This window comes from Erithacus rubecula (genome assembly GCF_903797595.1).
Source record: "Erithacus rubecula genome assembly, chromosome: 19".
Lineage (NCBI taxonomy): Eukaryota > Metazoa > Chordata > Aves > Passeriformes > Muscicapidae > Erithacus > Erithacus rubecula.
The window spans coordinates 3,466,259-3,485,096 of NC_136671.1; the positions used below are offsets into that span (position 1 = coordinate 3,466,259).

At 46.5% G+C, this 18,838-nt stretch overlaps 1 protein-coding gene across 2 annotated transcripts; it reads left to right on the plus strand.

The window, feature by feature from the left end:
- Positions 1-939: 939 nt before the first annotated feature.
- RAB35 (RAB35, member RAS oncogene family) lies at positions 940-15,654 on the plus strand. 2 transcript variants are annotated; one of them, XM_079323105.1, is made up of 6 exons: positions 940-1,097; positions 4,615-4,665; positions 5,416-5,539; positions 12,211-12,335; positions 12,421-12,545; positions 13,072-15,654. In XM_079323105.1, exons 1-6 carry the CDS (start codon positions 1,046-1,048, stop codon positions 13,198-13,200), a joined length of 606 nt encoding a protein of 201 aa, XP_079179231.1. In that variant the 5' UTR covers positions 940-1,045; the 3' UTR covers positions 13,201-15,654. The 2 variants fall into 2 exon arrangements, with proteins under 2 accessions (XP_079179231.1, XP_079179232.1); XM_079323106.1 differs by lacking the exon at positions 4,615-4,665 and having other exon boundaries at positions 1,016-1,097.
- The last annotated feature ends 3,184 nt before the right edge of the window (positions 15,655-18,838 follow it).

Genomic DNA, 18,838 nt, shown 5'->3' on the forward strand with positions numbered 1-18,838 from the left:
CCAGGGGCAGCAACAACTTCTCTGGGCAACCTGTGTCAGAGCCTCACCACCCCTACAGGAAAGAATTCCTTCCTAACTTGGATAACAATCCAAGTTCTTGAGGGCTAACCTCAAGATTCAACTTGATCTCAGGAGTGCAAGTGAGAATGTTTTTCTAGAAACACAAATCAGAGCAAAATCCCAGCACTCCACTTGGGCCATGTCCCCACTTAGAAGTGGAGATCACCTAAGAAGTGACCATAGGCTTGGAGATTTGTGTAGTCAATGCCTGTGAAACTGGTAACAGAATCACTCAGGCTGCTGAGGGTGCCTTAAACCTGCAGGCTGGGGACGATGCAAGCACAGCTGCTGCTATGAGGCCCTTCCTGAGCCGTACACAGGCACATCTCTGGAGTAAAAACCCCAGGAATTTCATTTCAGACTGGCCTGACTTGCCAGGCCTGTGACACACACCTGGGCACTTCATATCACTGTTCTAAGGCTCCTCACCTGCGATGGGAACTGTTCCTGTCCCTACACAAATCGCTCCCTTGGAGCAGAGCCGGGAGCGCTGCGGCTCCCTCACGCTTTTGATACTCTCCTGGGGGCAGCGTCGCTTTCTGCCGCGTCCTCACAAGAGCACCTACGGGAACTGGGGGGTGAAACAGGTGCCCGACGGAGGTCGCCGGCGGCTGGGCACTGGGGGAACACGAGGCTCCCGTGGAGGGGAGGGGAAGCGGAGCGGAGGGCGGCAGAAAGCGGCGCATCCCTCACGCTCCCGCCATGGCCGCCGGCGCGCGCCACCCGCCCCACCCGCCGGCCCCAGCGCGCAGGCGCGGGCGCGGGAGGGCGCGGCCGTGTTTCCGCGCAGCCGCGGCGCGGGGCGGGGCGGGGCCGGCGCAGGCGCGGGGGCGCAGCTGGCAGCCCCTGGCGGCGGCCCCGCGCATGCGCGGCGGCGGCCCCGCTGTCAGTTCCGGCTGTTTGTCCGGGAAGTGGCTCCGGCCGGAGCCGCCGCCGCCCCCCGCCCCCCCCCGCCCGCTCCGCCGCCCGCGGCCGCGCCCCGGCCATGGCCCGGGACTACGACCACCTCTTCAAGCTGCTCATCATCGGCGACAGCGGTGAGCGCGGGCGGCACGGCGCGGGGGCGTGGGTAGGCCGCTGGCGGGGTGGCCGCCCCTCGGGCCGTGAGGGGCCGGAGAGCGGCGGCGGGGCCGGGGCGGGGGAGCCGGGCAGGGGCGGCGGCTCCGGCCGGGGCGTTGTGCTGCCGGTGCCGCGGCGCGGGGCTGAGCCGGGACCCCGCGCTGTGTGTGAATGGCGGGGCGCGTTCGCTTGGGCTTCGGGAGGTTTTATCTGATAAACCTGCGGAACTGGCTACCACAGGATATTATGGTAAATAGCTTGGCTGGGTTTGGGAAAAGGCAGATTAGACACGTAGAAGTCAGGACGGCACCGGCAGCGCTGCCGGCATCAACCTTGGCGAGAGCATGTTTTGACGGCGCCCACTAATCTGTTGCTGGGATGAGGAGGGAATTCCCTTCCCCTGTGACAGGCAGTTTAGGGATCGATGGGAAGGGCTGGCTGCCCTAAGGACTATTGTTTCCAGTGTGGCAGCTAGTACGCTTTAGCAGTCATTATTACCTTAATTATTCCTTAAGACTTTTCCTGTGCTTCAGCCTGAATTCTCAGTTCTGGAGTTCCCTATTTTTAAAAAATAAATCCTGGAAGAGCTGGTAGCTTTGTGTATTTCTCGTTACAGTATAAGATGCAAATATCTAAAAACAGGAGATAAAGGCGTAGTTTGAGGTTTTTTTTGCAAGTAGACCTTTAAATACTTCTGCAGCAACCTCAGAAACTTCTGGAGGGCTGAGCATGTGAGCCGAGCCAGTGTCTGGTGCTTTGGTCTGGGAACACAGGAATTGGGGCTGGGAATGTCGCTGCCGCCGGTGCAGCTCGGTGTTGGTAGCACTCCAGCAGCTTCCAGTTGAATTTCCATAAGCTGGAGAAGGGTGCATCCACCCTCTTCTTTTAACAGAGGTGTGGTCCGTGGGGCGGCAGGTCCCGGCATGCTGCGAGGCACAGCTCTTGGATGAAAGAGAAATGTTGCACGATTTTGGCGCTTGTCACCTTCAGAAGCTTTAGCTTGATGTAAAAAATGTTTTATTCTAGGCTAAACTGTGTCTGCATGAAGGGCTCTAAGGAGGGAGACAGGACAAGAGCTTCAGAGCAGCTTAAACCCCAGGCAGTTCTGGGAGCCGGTGGATTATTACAACCAAATGCTGCATTCTGAGTAGAGCAGTAACTCTGTTGCTTGCTGATGAGTTCCAAAACTGTCCAGGCAAGATAAACAGGATGGTGAAAACTCTGAGGAAGACTTCTCATTTTAAACAATTAAATACATTTTCTCAGCTCAGTCTTCTTGAGTAAGATCCCTATAGTGCAGCCAGTGAAAGGAGTGTTGTGAGAATTGTCAGGCTGTCTGTGGTTTTCTGCTGTAATTAAATCTCCCTCTGTAGTTTGACTATTGATTTTTCTTTGGTTTCGTTTTTGCTAACCTCAACAGGAAGGCTTTGTCCCTGCTTTCACAAAACAGTTTGCTATCCTTGTTTATTGACATTTATTCCCTGCAATAAGAAGTGGACTGTTACTGGATAGGATATTTCTGTCTCATCTGCTTTCCCCTCTATGCAAATCTGTCAAGAGGGTAGTAGGTTTGTGTGTTTTTAGAACAGGTCATCTTGAAAAGCTGCTAGTGATTTCAGCTGTGCCAGATATTTAAAAATAATACAGATGATCTGAGCTTTGCATCTGCTTCTTTAATTCATTCTGCCATTCAGTAAGATACGGGTCTCAGAATCTTCTCTGACACTGAAATTTGCTTTTAATTTTAACTATGCAAAGTCAATAGGCCTTTTTTTTGTTTTGTTTTGTTTCATTTTGCTGTCTTCAACAAGCTGGGGTCCCTGTGAGCCTTCTCTTCAGATTTCAAACAGCTCAGAGTGGGAAGTGTGGGGTCACCAAGAGTGTGGTTTCTCTCCACGTGAACGGTGTGGGTCAGGCAGTGTTTGTTTAGTGGGATCACTGTCACTGGCAGCATGGAGAGCTTGCCGAGTTGGGGAGGTTCCTTCTCTCTGGAAGCTGCCAGCGTGCAGGGAGCTGTGCAGCTTGTGCAGTGGAGGGCAGTGTGACAGAGCAGTGTCATGTGCAGCTCTGGGCTGCCTGGGCTCTGACAGCTCCGCGGGTTCCTGCTCCTTCTTGCCTTTCACTGAGCTGGACGCTGCTTGGTCAAGAAGCACAGCCCTTGCTGCTGAAGCATTCTTGTTTTATCTTAGTTTCTTATTTTTTTCTTAGTTGCTGGTATTTGCAGAGTGTTAACTCTTACTAAATAACCAGTCCTCTGTTTAAGTACAGGAACTGCTCTGCTATCTTTTTTGAGCTCAGAGGTATTGATTAGATCAGTGCTACATCTTTGTATTTTTTTGTTCCTTTCCTCTTTTCCTCCTTAGCTTGGTAGCAATGAAAAATGAGCATGGCTTCTCCAGATGGCTGGTGATTTGAACTCTGCAAATAAGACCTGGCTTACTGTAATCATGCAGATTTTTAGCTTGGTTTTTATTTTTTGATGGTAGCTGTTGTCACATGCCAGCAGCTGAGAACAGGAGTTCTGCATAGCTTTTGCAGTCTTCTATTAAGAAGAACTTGCAAGTTATGCATCATCAAGATAATTACCTTGAATAACTTCTACCTGAAAAGATTTAATAGACAATTACCCTGGTGAAGTTGAATTTCCTATTCATGCCATAGCAGATTTGTTCTGGGGAGGAAGGGTCATTAACAGCAGAGATGTTATGCAGAGATAACAACATGGAGGCATTTGGATACCCAGATTCCCTTGGATGGCTGTGCAGGAATGAGTTTCTTACAGTTCTTGTCTGTAGCACTATGAAAAATGCTTCCCTGCAACAGGGTGTGATCAGGGTGCAAACCATCACTTGTGGAAAACCTGGATGTGTCCTTCCTGTTAGATGTGGAACAAGGCTGTTTTTGATGGCAGTACAGGACAGTAATTCCCAGTTGCTGTTTGGTTTAGGCTTCTGTTAGACTGTGGCCATGCTAATGTGAGCTCTGTAGTGTGTGATTGTCAGAGCAGCCCAGATTCCACACAGAACGGGAGGTAGGCAGGGGTGTTACTGACGTCACCCGTGATGTGCAAGTGGAATTCAATAGAGTGCTGAATTCAGAGCAGTGTTCTGAGCACTTGTTAATTCACAGGACATGCTCAGCTTTGGCTCTTTCCCTAGCAGATGTAAGCCTCCTGATTGTAAACTTGCTTTTAGTTGTTATTCTTCTCTGACCTCTTGAACTGCCCACAGTTCAGAAGCTGCTGTTGGAGGGATTGCTGAGGACTGGAGGAGGAAGAGCTCAAGTCCCCCCTTCCCTGCACTGCTACCAGAAGCATCCTGAGTCTTGGGGTGACTGTGCTTGGTCAAATCTCCAAGGAGGGTGTGGAGATGAGCAGTCAAAGTGGATGGTACTAAATGATGTGCTAATTTTTATGCAATGGATGGGTAAACACTGCTATGTTCCTGCCCCCCAGGATGACTGTATTGAAAGATTTGCTGTGTTTGTTTGTTGTAGGTGTGGGCAAGAGCAGTTTGCTGTTGCGTTTTGCAGATAATACCTTCTCAGGTGAGTAGTTTGTTTCCTTCAGTAAGTGAAATGTTCTAGGTTTGCTCCAGTGCTGCTGGCTGGTGAGGAATCTGTGTTTGCCCACTGGTAGCTCTGCTGGGAATGCATCATGCTTTGCATCTTTGGTATAAGCCTGCAGGCCATCCTGTCTGATCTTCACTGGCAGCTGGAAGTCCCTGAGTATTGAAATACTGAGGTGGTTCCAGAAATAGCTTAGGTGGTTTAGGTTATGCTGTGCTCTCTGCAGACTTCCTATTAGCCATTTGGGATTTAGAATGATTGAGTATTGTGGTAAACCACTTACATTTCTGATATAACCAATTTATTGGGAGGAAACTCTTAGAACAGACTATTCAAAGTAAGTGTTTGCACAAGTGTTTAAAGCGAAGCGTTGTCTCAAAATTTTCACAAGTGAAATGCTCTCATAGTTACTGTCTATTTCTTGAGATGTTTGGATGCATACTCTTGATAAATGGGATAGAAAAATAGTAATTTTACTTTGTAACTCTGAGCTTTTAGTTTTAAAGGTGGCATGGGAGAAGTGGTTTTATGGCTAGGAAAAAGCTGTTAGCTACAGATAAAAATATGCAGATCAGCATGATGCAAGGCATTTTAAGCAGTAAGCAGATATGGGGAACCTTGTTCTCTTGTCCAGTCTGAGCTGCTGCCAAGTAGTGCTCAAGAAGTGTGCTCTGGGACATCCAAAATAAACAAGACTTAGGTTCTCACTTCCCCACGCTTTCCCTCCAGGCAGCTACATTACCACCATTGGAGTGGATTTTAAAATCCGGACAGTTGAGATCAATGGAGAGAAGGTGAAGCTGCAGATCTGGGACACGGCTGGCCAAGAGCGCTTCCGGACAATTACATCAACGTGAGTACCAGCCTGTGTGCTGTGTGCCTTTGGGCCTGCACCTCCCACTCCCAGAGCTGGCCTTAGATACTTTAGTGTTGCAGCTGATTAACTAATGATGGCTCTGTGGTCTGTACAGTGACACTTCCCTGAGCTGTGTCAGAACTTACTGTGGTGGTCGTATCCTGGCAAGGTTTGGAACTGGGATTTCAGATTCCTCACCCTTCTATGCATTTCTGTGGTGGCTTTGTCTTAGTCCTCTGCTGCTGGTTTCCAAATGGTAGAACTGGAGGTACCAGACTGCATATAGTACACAGCTTGTCTCTGTGCCTGTCCAGGTTCATCCTCTGAATGCACTGCAGAAGCACAGAGTGCACACCCTCTGTCAGTGTCATATAACTAATGAGCAGCTTGGAGATTGAAGAGTAGCATTTCTGATCCCTGGTTTTCCTTTAGGACAAATGCTTTAGCAGCTATCTTTGTGTGGAGTTCTGCTGAAGCAGACGCCCACATGTGATATTAACCTTTTCCTTGGTTGGAATTCAGATTCGAACTCATTGTCCTTTTGAATAGCGTGTGCAGAGCTTTTCCTGTTCCTGAAGAAACCACACCTAGAACTGCGCTGGTGGGAACTAAGAATAAAATGTGTTTGTAAACTGATTGCAGTGAAGGTGGACTGCTCATGGGGGGGAAGAGGGGAAAATTGCACTTGCAAATGGAACTTTTGTTTCCTTGGGTTTTAACCAAAATAATTCTTGAAAGATACATGTGTTTCACTTGGTCTTTCATGACTCACTTCTCCTTTGGCTCTTATTTGAGAGCATTGATTAATTTACTCAGACCTGAAAATAAGGAGATTGGTCACATCTGTGTTATGTCTAAAGCACTGGAAATGGCAAAGTTGAACGTGATGCGTGCACCGCCCCTTTCCTCTGCACTCCTATACGGATATTACTGGGTTACTTCCATTGTTTCTTAAGTGTTTAGCTTGAAAAAAGCTGGGTTGCCTCTTGAAGGGTTCCTGTGTGTGACATCACTTCTTGTTGGAGCGCTGCAGCAGCTTTGGGAAGGAAGTGGTGAGGGGGAGGCAGCGAGCAGCGCTGCGGCCCCGTCAGCTGTGACGGGCGGCTCGCTGCTGCTGAGTCAGCACATGGCCTTCCTGTTTGCAGATTCCCCGACGCCACTCGGGGCTCAGGAATGAGCCCCAGCTCGTGGGGCTGATGCCAGCCAGCCTAGGAAGCCATGGTGTGTGTATTCCCACTGAGGGAATAGCAGCAAAGGAGGATTCCTTCTGCCAACGGGAATAGCTGTGCATCGGACTCTGCGCACTGTTTTGTGTAAAGCCTTGTCTTGATTAACATTTCAAATAGATCAGCTGAAATGGTTTGAGGGGTTTGTGCCCTGACCTGTTGGAGCTCTGCTGCTCCTTCCTTTTACATTGCTTTTTACACAAGTGAGGCATATTTGACTTTTGGGGTTTCTGCCTTAGCTCTGGTAGTTACAGAATTCTCCATGGGCAAGGAAAAACATCAGCATTTTTTGCAATTCTGTGCTGAGAAGTTTATGGGTTCCAAGTGCACGTGAAGTGTTGAGGAAAACACTTTGGGAATGCTGATTATAGTGGGATGCGGCCTCCTCTTGCTAGGTTGGTTGGCTGTGCCTGTCTAGTGTTCCTAATCATATCATCTATAAAACCAGGTGATAACAAGAGCTAAATTTTAGAAATTATTCTGGCTGGCTTGTTTTTGGGGTTTTTTTTTTGGGTTTTTTTTTTGGTTTTTTGGTTTTTTTTTTTTTTCATTTATTGGTAAAGTAAATAGCAGATGTATTTATCCTAAACTGGCTGACAAATTAAGTAATCTTGCTTGTTCTTATAAAATGGGTGGAGTGTGAGTGCCCTGTCAACAGAATGTAGTAATCTGCCTAGTCTTTGACTAGACTGAGGTTTAGACTGAAGTTAAGAATATAAAAGGTAGTTCCTTCAGGATTACAGTAGGTCAAGGAGTCCCTTTACAGTGAAAGGCAGAGTTCAGATTGATGTTGAGCCAAACTTGGCAAGCAAGCCTGAAATTAGAACCCATCTGGTAATTACAGTAATAGGTTGGTACTGCTGCTTTGTGGACTTAGAACTGCAAAGTGGTAGAGGTGGTAGGAAGTTAATAGTGGAAAATTGGGAAACATTAAAAGGTTGTACTAGTTTGATTTCACGTGACTGTAGCTACAGTCAAAAGCTGAAAAGCAGAATAAAACTGTTAAGGAACAGAAATCAAGTTGGTCTGGAGTATTCTGCAGAAGCTCTAGAAAATGAAACTAGATCAGAATTTCAGACTAACTAAGAAGTATAAAGGCAGCTGGTTTTATTGTCTGTTAAATGTGGAAATACTGGGCTAGCTGGTGCCTCCTGGGAGGAGAGGCTGATCTGTGTGAATTTGGTTGCCATGGAATGTCATCCAAATTAAATTTGATTTAAATTCACCAGGGATTTAGCATGCCAGGACGCAGCTGTATTAGCAGGAATACTTAAAATGCATGAACAGCCAGTCCCTGTACTTGATTTCCTCTTGTAGACAGGACTACTTTGTCCTGATTCAGGACTGTGGGTTTAGGATTCAAGCTTTACATAATAGCTGTCAGATGCCAGCTCAGGATGAATAGTGATAGCAGAGGGAATTTCTGCCATGGTTTCCTGTGGAATGGCATGTTTGAGAGAGGGATAAGATCTTTGAGATGTTAGAATTGCTGTGTCTTGTAAAGCAGATATGACTAAAAGGCTCGTAGTTAAAAGAATGGTCTGACTGACAATAGATGTGCTTCCAAGAACTTGAAAGGAAGATGAGTATGAAACTAGATTATTAGAAGTCTCTGGAAATGGTTAGAATTCTAGATGAATGAAAAAATGAAGGAAATGTGTGGTGCAAAGTAGTGAAGTATGAATAAAGAAGCTGGATTAAACCAGTGACCTGTCTCTCACATTTGACAGTTACATATTTTCCTGAAAAAAACAACATATGGGTCCTACTGGACCCACATAGTGTCTCTTTTAAATCTGACTTAGCTCATGCTGTGCTCCATGAAACTGGTTGTTATAACTCCAGATGTTAATATTGGGAAGGAATTGCTAGAGGGAGTATGAGAACTTTCTCACTGGTGTCTTGCAGTAGGGAATGCCCCAGCGAGTGGCAAATGTTCCCTTGTGTTTCTCAAGGTTCAGGGATGTGACAGTGGGATGCAGAATGTTCAGTTTGGGTAACCCCCAGTTTCATTCTAGTGCTGGTAGAACAAGCAATAAGGTGTTTATTTCAACTTAAATGTTGGCATTCTTCAGCCTTTTCCACACCTTGGCTAAATATAAAGCCTCTAGGTGTAGGGAACTCTTCCAGATTGTTGGCTACTACCAAGCATCCATGGGTGTACACTGGTGAGGTTTGGTTGTCTTTTTCCTCAGGAAGATACTTTCATGGATACTCTTAACATGAATAACTGGTCTAGAACATTTATTTCTGTATTTCATGAAGCTGTTTGCACCAGCAGGTGCTTTGGGGGTTTGCAGAGTACATGGCAGAGCAGCCCCAGCTAGCATCAGTCTGTGACCGAGAGGCTCAGATCAAGGACTTCGGGTTTCTTCTGCTCTCATTTCTGTGCTCTCCATTTCCCCAAAAATGTGGATGGGAAGGAGATAAGACATTCTTTCCCTTGTGTCAAAGTCTCAACTACCTCTTGGTTGCCAAAAGCACAAAATTTACACCTACTCCTCCCTGAATGCCAAAAGCCCCATCTGTTCTCTACTCGCCAAAGCCCACAGCCTGTTATAAAAGCAATTCTGCACTGCATCATTTTGGAAGTTGAAGTATGGGATAAGATAAATCAAATTTTGTTTTCTAGTACTGTCCTGCATTTGGGGCTGGAGAAGCTTTGCTGTACTTGTTAAGCTGAAAATGTTACCTAGGTTGCAGAGCTGTATCTAACAAGTGACAGCAAATGGCATGACCAGCTTTTTGAATAAAAAAAGTGTGTGCTATGGGACTTGAGGTAGAGAATAACAGGTAGTCGTGGTCGTATCTCTCAGGCTTATCTCTCTCAACAGCCAATGCCAGCCAGAGAATAGAGAAAATGACATTTTAGTGTAGATGAGGGGCTGGCAACCTTTCTAGAATGATGTGCCAGACAATTTTCCCTTCCAAAAATAGAAGCAGTGTATGCTGGTAGGCACTCAGCAGGAGTCAGAGGTTGCTGTCTTGCACAAAGGAAGCTGTTTCTGGTGAGGTGGTTGGCAATATCAGTGGCAGGAGCTCCAAGCTCCTGCAGGTTCTCATTGCTATGGTGGTCTCTGCTGCAGGGTCCAGCCCACAGCCCATCCCAGGAGCAAAATCCGGCGGTGCTGATGTGTCAGGAGCGGGATCGGTGCGGGCAGGCTGCCTGCTTTCCCTCCCCAACATCACATGCTTTGCTTAGGAGAAAATGTAGGTGTGTGGGCAAGGGAGGAGCAGCAGGATGCTCTGCTGGGCTGCAGGGGTGCCAGGCTGGGCTGCAGGGGTGCCAGGCTGGGCTGCAGGGGTGCCAGGCTGGGCTGCAGGGGTGCCAGGCTGGGCTGCAGGGGTGCCAGGCTGGGCTGCAGGGGTGCCAGGCTGGGCTGCAGGGGTGCAGCAGAACGAAGCAGCTCCAGGTAGGTGCACCTGGAGCACCACGCTTCACCAGGGCTGAGCCTTGTCTTAGCAAATGCAGTGCTCAGTCTTGGAGGAAGTGTAGATCAGCCTGAGGGCTGCTGAATTAAAATACTAGGTGATGATATGGGAGAGCTTGAAGATAAAGATAATATTGTTGAGCTGTGGAGAAATCCAGTGTGTTGGTAGGATTGGGGATTTTTCCCTTTCTGATGTTATCACACAAAACAGGATTCATTAAAATAGTGTGCAAGGCATGCTAGTGACAGGAGAGGATGGGTTATTTTTGCAACATGTGGATTCAGGCCATGGAGTACTTTTCCCTCTAAAGGATCCAAGTTATGAATAAAGTTGAGTTGTAATCAAGTAAAGCACAAATGCAGTGCTGTAGCAAGTTTTGAAGTTGTTGAAAGATCTGACTGCGAATGGACTAGAACATTTGGAAGTGCAGGATTTCTTACAAGCTGGGAATAAAGAATTCTTACCTGAGTTAGTTCTTGTCAAGGGCAGCAAATGTAAATCAGTGGTAAAACATGACATGGGAGAAGTATTTGAGTGTCTTTGCAAGTGCCCAGACAGGCAGTGGGAACAGAATGTTCTACTGCTGCAGAGCATCATGGAGGAGCACTGTCACTGCAGGGGGATCAGGAGAGGAAGGTGTGTGACTCTGGGGGTGGTCTGTGCCTCTCTGCAAGTCTGATGTGTATGAGGGCAGGTGGCTTCTCTTGTTCTACAATGAGATGAGATGAGGCTGGAGGTGGGAAGAGACAAGACAGTGACTTGCTTAAGCACTTCAGCAGCAAAGTGAGCTGAAGCTTTGAGGTCTTCTCAAAGGTGTGTTTGGGTTAGATCTAAAGGCTTTGAAGTTCAAAGGTGTGTTTGCTGAGTTGGTAAAATCAAAGAGGAGCAGAATGGTCACAGTGGACATCTCTGAAGTGCAATGGATGTACTGCAAGAAGTGCTTGTGATAGACAGCAAGGTCTAGGAATGCTGTCATAATTTCAGGGAAGATCCTCAGTTTTGCAGGCTTGTTTCTTGAATTTATTTTATTAAAAATTTTAATATTGATCAGAAGAAAGAAAAGAGGATGGAAGGAAAAGAATAAAGTTATGCATAATATAGAAAATGGATCCTGATGAAGACCTCGCTGTTAACTGTTTCCCTGTTTCAATTACTTTTTTTTTTTTTGGGTCACAGCTGCCTAATTTGCAATAGGGAATGTACCTGGTAGCCTTGGGATCGTGGCTGAAGTCTGGGAAGGTAGAGCTTGCTGGTTTTTTATTTAGCATATTCATGGTGCACATACTGTCTGTCTTTGGTAGCTTTGTGCAGGTGATAATGTTGAAACCCGAATTCAGATATTTTTCTTGAATATCAGACTTGTGCATCATCTTTTAAAGGTGCTAGTTGCCCAATACTAATGGGAATAAACTGAAATAAAGCTTATTTTTAATGGCTGAAGGTAGCAGAGTGTATTGAATGCACATATGGAGTCGATCTGTTGAGTAGGAAGGTGTGATCAGAACACAGTCGCTCAACAAGACAGAAATTTCTGAGAGCTTGAAAGAACTGTGACTGAAGGTTGGGTTTATTTGGAGATCTGCTGAAATTTTAGTCTAAGTGATCTTTCACAAGATAACGGAATTACTGCAAAAACTTGATGTAGCTTACACAGCCCCAAGGTTGACATCACAGCCAGTTCTGAGCATGTGCTGGAGTCATTGCCTTTGTTCCTGTAGCTGGAGGACAGCATTCATCTTTGAAGGTCTTGACAACCTGAACAAGGAAGATTTGAGAAGTCTTTGGACTTGGAAACGTGTTTATACAGAGTGAATGATCAGGGAGCTCTGTAGCTTTGGAGGAATAGCCTGGGACCAAGCTGCTATAAAAGAGCTGCATGAGCTTCAGTGGGAAGAAAATGGGGGCACATGATGACCATAACTTGAGGATTTGTTGTGAATCCTGTAGAAGTTCAGTAGAAGAGAAGGTGATCTCTTGAGTTACCATTTGCTGTCCTGTTGTGCCCCACAGGTATTACAGAGGAACACACGGGGTCATCGTTGTCTACGACGTAACGAGCGCAGAATCTTTTGTGAATGTAAAACGGTGGTTGCATGAAATTAATCAAAACTGTGATGATGTCTGCAGGATACTAGGTGGGTAATTAGGGAGGTACAGCATCTCATTTAGTGCTGGCCTGCTGAAATACCAAACTGACTTCTATTCTCTTTCCTTTTCTAGTGGGCAATAAGAATGATGACCCAGACCGAAAAGTGGTAGAAACAGAAGATGCCTATAAATTTGCTGGGCAGATGGAGATCCAATTGTTTGAGACCAGCGCCAAAGAAAATATTAATGTGGAAGAGGTAATACAATGTTTAGAAGAGTAGAGATATAATGATTTGGGGATAATGGTGTGGGAAGAGATAAAAATTCCATTCTTCCCATTGAGAAAGAAAAAGTGCTTGTAACAAGTTGCAAGTAGTAGGTAAAATGTCAAAAAGAGACATTCAGCTGTTCTTGGAAGAGTTGGGGAAGCAAAATGAAGGAGCCCACACTGCATTTTCAGCAGCTTTACAGTGCTCACATATTAGGCAGGAAAGACTTGAGAATGCTGATAGGAGGTAGAACTGCTCAGGCCTCACTCCTGGCCACAGCTGCCAAACTGTCCTGGTTTTATTTACTGGTTTGGAAAAAGGGATGAAAGTACTGTTAATTTGGGAGTGGGCTGGGAACAGATACTGGATTTCCACTTGGGCCATAGTGGGTTGGGGAAGGTCTCTGAAGCATTACTGGCATGAAAAATGAATAGAAAAGGGGAATGGCTTCCAGCACCCCCCAGGAGCCAGCCCGAGTTCTGGGGTGGTCTGAGTGTGCTTGTTTCTCTTGCAGATGTTTAATTGCATTACAGAGCTTGTCCTGCGAGCAAAGAAAGAAAACTTAGCAAAGCAGCAACAGCAGCAACAGAACGATGTGGTGAAGCTAACGAAGAACAGTAAAAGGAAGAAGAGGTGCTGCTAATGGCCCTTCCCTGCTGCAGAGACTCTGCTCTCAGACAGATCAGCCCCTCCAGCTAGACTCGGGCAATTCCACTGGGGCAGGCTTTGGGAGGACTTGCTCAGTTTTGTGCCGTTATTTAAAGATTATTTTTTCTCCATGTTTTCTATCAAGAGGCGCTGGCACCTTTCCACTGCAGTGCCAAGAAGGTGTGGGATGGAATCTTGCCCCCCTCTCCTCCCCTGCTCATTCCAGTGCGCCTTGTAGACAAGAAGGACGTTGCCTACCAAGTGGACTAATTAACCAAGAGTTTGTATATAATGTATATTGCTTTAACCAGCCTCGCCTCCCTGTTGTTGCTTTGGCTTCTGCCTTCTTAATGTCAACCAATCATGGACTGCAGAGTTCATCTTTTTAAAGAAAAAGTTTAAAAGTTCTTAATTTGAGTTGGCCCCAGGCTGGCAGCTTCTGCTTCCTGGGGCCTCCAGCTGCATTTCTGTTGGGATCCAGGCTGGCAACTGGTGCCCCTGGGGCCCCTGGCTTCTCCTGGAGTCCCAGGCTTTTCCTGGGGCTCAGGCTGTGTTTTTCTAGGTACCAGGATTGCAGGTGTTGCTGCTGGAGCCTGGGGTTTCATTTCACCAGCCCCTGGGCTGGCAGCTGGAGCTGCTTCTGGGGCCTGGAATTCAGCTTGCCATCATCCAGATTTGTGGCTGGATCCTTGGGTTTCACCTCCTTGTGCTGCAGCCCAGCTGTACCTGTGCTCTCCTGTAGTTTGTATCGAGATACTGGAACACAAACTGACCTGCAGAAGTGGGATTTGTTTGGATAAAACTTTTTTTTTTTTTGTTTGGTTAAAGCAAAGTTTAACAACTTTGACCTCTGCTTCTGGTTCTGCCAGTGTCCTAAGTGAGGGTCCATTTCTTTTGAGAAGAACAAAAATCATGTGATTCTGCCAAAAACCCCAAACTTCTCCTTGTTGCCCTGTCCACAGATAGGCAATCTGAACTTGAATGTGAATTTTGGTGGCAAAGCTTTTGTTTTTGAGAGAGAAAAGGCATGGAAAAAAAAAAATCCAGCTCTTCTTATTGATGTCTGAATATGAAAGCTGCAGGATCATTCCCAGGATTTTTCTGTTAGGAAGGAGGACTGCTGTTTAATGCAAAGAAATGGAAAGCTTGCTTGCTTGGGTAATGTGGTGGTGGAGGATCACACTTGGAAACAAACTGGGCTTGCTGTGCTCAGCAACATTTTCCTGGCCCTCGTCAGCCTTTCTGGGAAAACAAGGGCTCACTTCCTCAGCCTGAATAGTTGTAGTTAAAGGTGGAGAGTGTATGTGTGTGTAACTAAAATATCAAATGTCTGGGCTGAAAGGACATGCTCAGCACATGAATTATTGCCTAAATAATATTAAAAAATAATTTTACCTTGAAAGGCATGGAGGGTATGACTTCCTTTAAGGCCTTGAAGTGAACATACTCCACGTGCCAGTAAGTGGCCCTATGGAATTGCTGTCCTTAGTTTGGTAGGAAGTGATTCACCCATGTCCATGAGTTTGGAACCAGCCCACTTCTCTCCCTTCCTCACCCTTTCCCCAGAAGAGGCTCAATTTTAGTCACTTGTTTTGCCTGCATTTTTTTAGATTTTTCAGGTTGTGGGAAGAGCCCTGATGATACAATCACATCACAATCAATCACTTTAAAGACTTTTTCTGAAGTGCAAACAATGAATGTGTAACACATGGGGTTTTAATGGGTTCAGGTGCTGGGGATACAGATCCAGCTGCCTTCACCCATCTCTGTTCTTCACATATCCTGCATTGGTAACCAAGAGCTGGAGTGAGCTGGGATCATTGTAAGACTCGAGTGGCTGTGGGAAGTGGTGGCTTAGGTCACACCAGTCCATCCTGTCTGCTCCCCAGTGTGGAATGTGCTGTGTTCTGGGAGGAGCTGGGCCAGTCCCTGGAGCTGTCCTGGGGGGGCTCCCCCTGCAGATTGGGGGCCCAGCTGTGTTACTTTGGGAATCTTGTTGGTAGCTGTGTGCAGATCTAGGAGGCAGTAACTTCATATAGGCAGAACATGTCTGAATTTACTGGAAATGATGCAATAAAATGAGGAAATGGTGCACCCAAGCCTGGAGTGTTCTCTTATATGGAAAAATTGGTCCTCTTTGAGTCCAGGCTTTTATGGCTGTGGTTGGAATTCTGTCAATCCAGGTCCAGCTTCCTGAATGAAGGTGGGAATTCCATTTTCTTTTTCCCCAGAGCTGGCTGTAGAGGAGCAGTTACCTCTGCTCTTGCCATCACTGTTCAATTGGAGGGGGTGGGGACTGTGTCTCTAGTGGTGCTGATGTGAAGTTTCCTAAATGTTGAGCAATGGAATGTCTAACTGGTTTGCTAGGATTATTTCTGTAATGAAAGTTTCTAATTATGCTTTTTAAATAATTTTAAAAAACTAAAAATAAAGGTTACAAGCTGCCAAATCTTTTTTTTTTGAGGCTCTGTTTCCTCTGCTGTCCACCACCTGGAGGTGGAGGGTGGCAAGCCAGGGGTGAGCTCTCCTGCTGTGTGTAAAGGGTTATTTCCTGAGAGGGGATATGAAAAAAACCATAATGAATGCTTTCAAATGTTTAGTTGCTGTTTTAGTTTGAATGGAAGAGCAGGATGGAACAGGTAGCTTGTTTCTGTGTGGAGTGAGATGCCTGTGATTGTGCTGTAATCTTTTGTCGTTCTGCTCAACAAAAGGTATTCAGTGAGCTTTGAAAGCTCCTCCTCCCGAGGTGACTAAAAAGCATCTGGAGTCTCTCCTCACTTTCCCAGGAAATTGATGTGTTTAACAAATGTGTGCAGGAACTGCAGCTGTGGCTGTGGCCTCAGCATCCCCTTGCCCTGCCCAGGCTGCTCCTCTGCCCCTTCTGGGAGAAGGTGGAGGGGACTCGTGGGCACATGGGGATGCTCTGAGCTGCAGCTGCTGCCAGCTCTGGGTGTGTCCTGCCTGTGTCTGCTGTCTGAACCCCCAGTTTGAGTCTGCCTCCATAAAGGGCCAGCAAAGGACACACATGGGATGATTTACCCACCTTCATGTTTTCCTGTGCACCAAGAGATACAAATGTTGCCAGTGTTTTTTGCCCTGGCCCCTTCTCTCCTTAGCACAGACAGGGGCTTTACCTGGCTGAATTATATGGATTGATGCAGCACCAAAGATGCTGTTGGATGTTAAATGACAGTTCAAAAAATGAGCTTGTTTTGCAGCTGGGCGCAGTAAAGTGGTGAGAACTGAGGCAGTATTCTATAAATGATCTGTTTTATTCTGAAGAGAACTATTTACAAAAGAAGTAGAGCATTGTTTTTTTACTAAAAATATGCCTTTATAGATTTTTATAATATGTATCTTATAAAAACCATACATTTATTTACATGACTGCTACATACAAAAATTACAGCACTGTGGTATATGTACATATCTATAGGTACATTCTTTCTGCTTGTCCCTGCTGTGTGCTTTTTCCCTCTCAGTCCAAGGGAATCATTGCTGCAGCACCCAGACACTTCCTTTCTTGGCTTTTTGGTTCAAACAATCTTGCTTTTTATAGCTGAGTGGGGAGTAGAGAGTTTGCCTGGTGGAGAGGCATATCTGGAATTTACCATTCTAAGTAGGACAAGTGCATGTGGCCCTGCCTGCAGCCTCGCTTCCTGCTCTCTGTGCAAAATGACTCTGTTGTCAGTCACCTTTTGATTTACTGTTCATCTCCCTGGCAAGTTGCTGATCCAAGTTTGTATGAAGATAAAGTGCTAGTGACTTGCCTTTCATTTACATTTGTTCCTTGCTTACAGTTGCTTCCCTTGCAGAGTTTAGGAAGGGGAGATTGATCCCTTTTCCCTCAGGCTGGCATAACAAACATTTGCCCAATAGTCACCTGTTACCTGTGGGAAGGTCCTTTGTAGCCTTAATCTCAGCAGGCATCTCTTCTCTGTGCAATGTTTGAACAGTGACTGTGCAGCACTACTGTTTTGTTTACCATTATCTCACAAGCAAGGCTGAGGGGTGTGTTAGAGCTGTTTATCCCACTCCTTAAATCTCCTCTGGGATCCTGAGTACCTGCTGGATTAATGTGCTTCCTCCATCTCATCCCCTGGAGCCGATGTTTCCTTCACACCATGTGTGTCCTGCAAGAGTCAAGTACCACAAGTGAAGTGTCTCCTAACCAGCACTGCAAGGCTGATCCCAGGCTCCTGGCCATGACAGGATGGAGGTGGGTGTGTTAATGACAGCACAGGGTGAAGTAGTGGGACCTTGTTAAAACACGAGACAAATGGGTGTGAAGGACTGCACGGGTGAGGTTTTTCAAGACAGAAGACAAAACCTAGCTGCTGTGTTAAGGCAGTGTCTGTTCCTGTGGAGTAGCAGCTCAGCACAAGGTCTCCTTTGGTGTGTTGTCCAGTTCATTACACCCAGTTCTCTTGTTTCTCTGGGTTTAGTAGTGCAACTAAGTCTTTAGGGTGAAGGGGCTTGTTTGAAGAAACCATACCCAACTGGCACCTTAGAACATGCTGACTTTCCTCTTGCAATCTCTTCCATCACTCTCGTTAAATAAATAAAACTGCAATGGGATTAAGGATTCTCCTTAAATGAAGAGATGTGCTGTGCCTACCCCTGCAACTGAATGAGTCACTTTCCTCAGCAATGTTGCAGAAGGCACCTTTCTTCATCTCAGTACTGCATCTTCATGGGATACCATAAGGCCCTTGCCTTAGGATTACATCCATCTATCCATCCATCCATGCATTCATCCTCACTGGGGTAGAGTCCCACACAATTGCTGGGAAATGACAACTGACAGCAGAAGAAAGGTCTCTGAGGACTGGGATTTTCATGTGGCTCTCCTGTGAAAGAGCATCATGCTTTTCAGTGTTCACAGGTGTCACTGTGTCACAGGTGTCACTGTGTCACAGGTGTCACTGGCATCCACGCAGCCACACCTCATTTTCAGATATCAAAGGTTGAGGAAATGCATGTGGGTGTGACTGAGTGGTGGCAGCAGGAGATGCTGAGCTTGTGCCTCGTGTCCCTGCCCTATCCAGAGTCACAGTGCAGGCAGGACGGGAGGATGAGGACTGAGCATGTGGCCCTGCACTGCAGCCTTTCCCCTCGCTTGCACAAGTGGCAACAAGCAGATACTCAACAGCTGAGCATTGCCTAGAAAGGAGAGGCCAAGGTTCACTTTCCTTCCCTGCCTGTGAGGCTCCTGACTCTTTTCCCCATAAGCATCAAACTTCATTGGTGGGGCTTTGCCCAAGTACTTCCTGAAGCAGGCTCTGCAATCCAGAGTTCATTGCTTTCCTGTAAATGGGTTTTACCACTCAGCTCTTTACTATCATTGCCAATCTCAGAGCACTCTGCTCCTTGCAACCCAGAGCTGCCTTAGTGCAAGATGATTTCATACCAGTGTGGTGGTTTCATGCTAACAAGGAAATATGGGAATGCTCAAATCGTCATAGGCAGAAAGGATATTTGTACTGAGGTATTATGGATGTTTTATCCCACAGGGAAGCTGAATCATACTAAAACCCAAGCCACCAGCCTCTTACCTGCTGCTTAGAAGGTGTCTGGTACCTCCTCTAGCAGAAAGCTTGTTCCTGTCAGTAGTGAGCAGAGGCAGCAGCTCC

Excerpts from the sequence above, each read along its gene's own strand:
- RAB35 (XM_079323105.1), top strand. The coding sequence starts at position 1,046 with ATGGCCCGGGACTACGACCACCTCTTCAAGCTGCTCATCATCGGCGAC. Across the intron at positions 5,540-12,210 it reads TTCCGGACAATTACATCAAC|GTATTACAGAGGAACACACG; the intron begins GTGAGTACCAGC and ends TGTGCCCCACAG. Across the intron at positions 12,546-13,071 it reads AAAATATTAATGTGGAAGAG|ATGTTTAATTGCATTACAGA; the intron begins GTAATACAATGT and ends TTTCTCTTGCAG.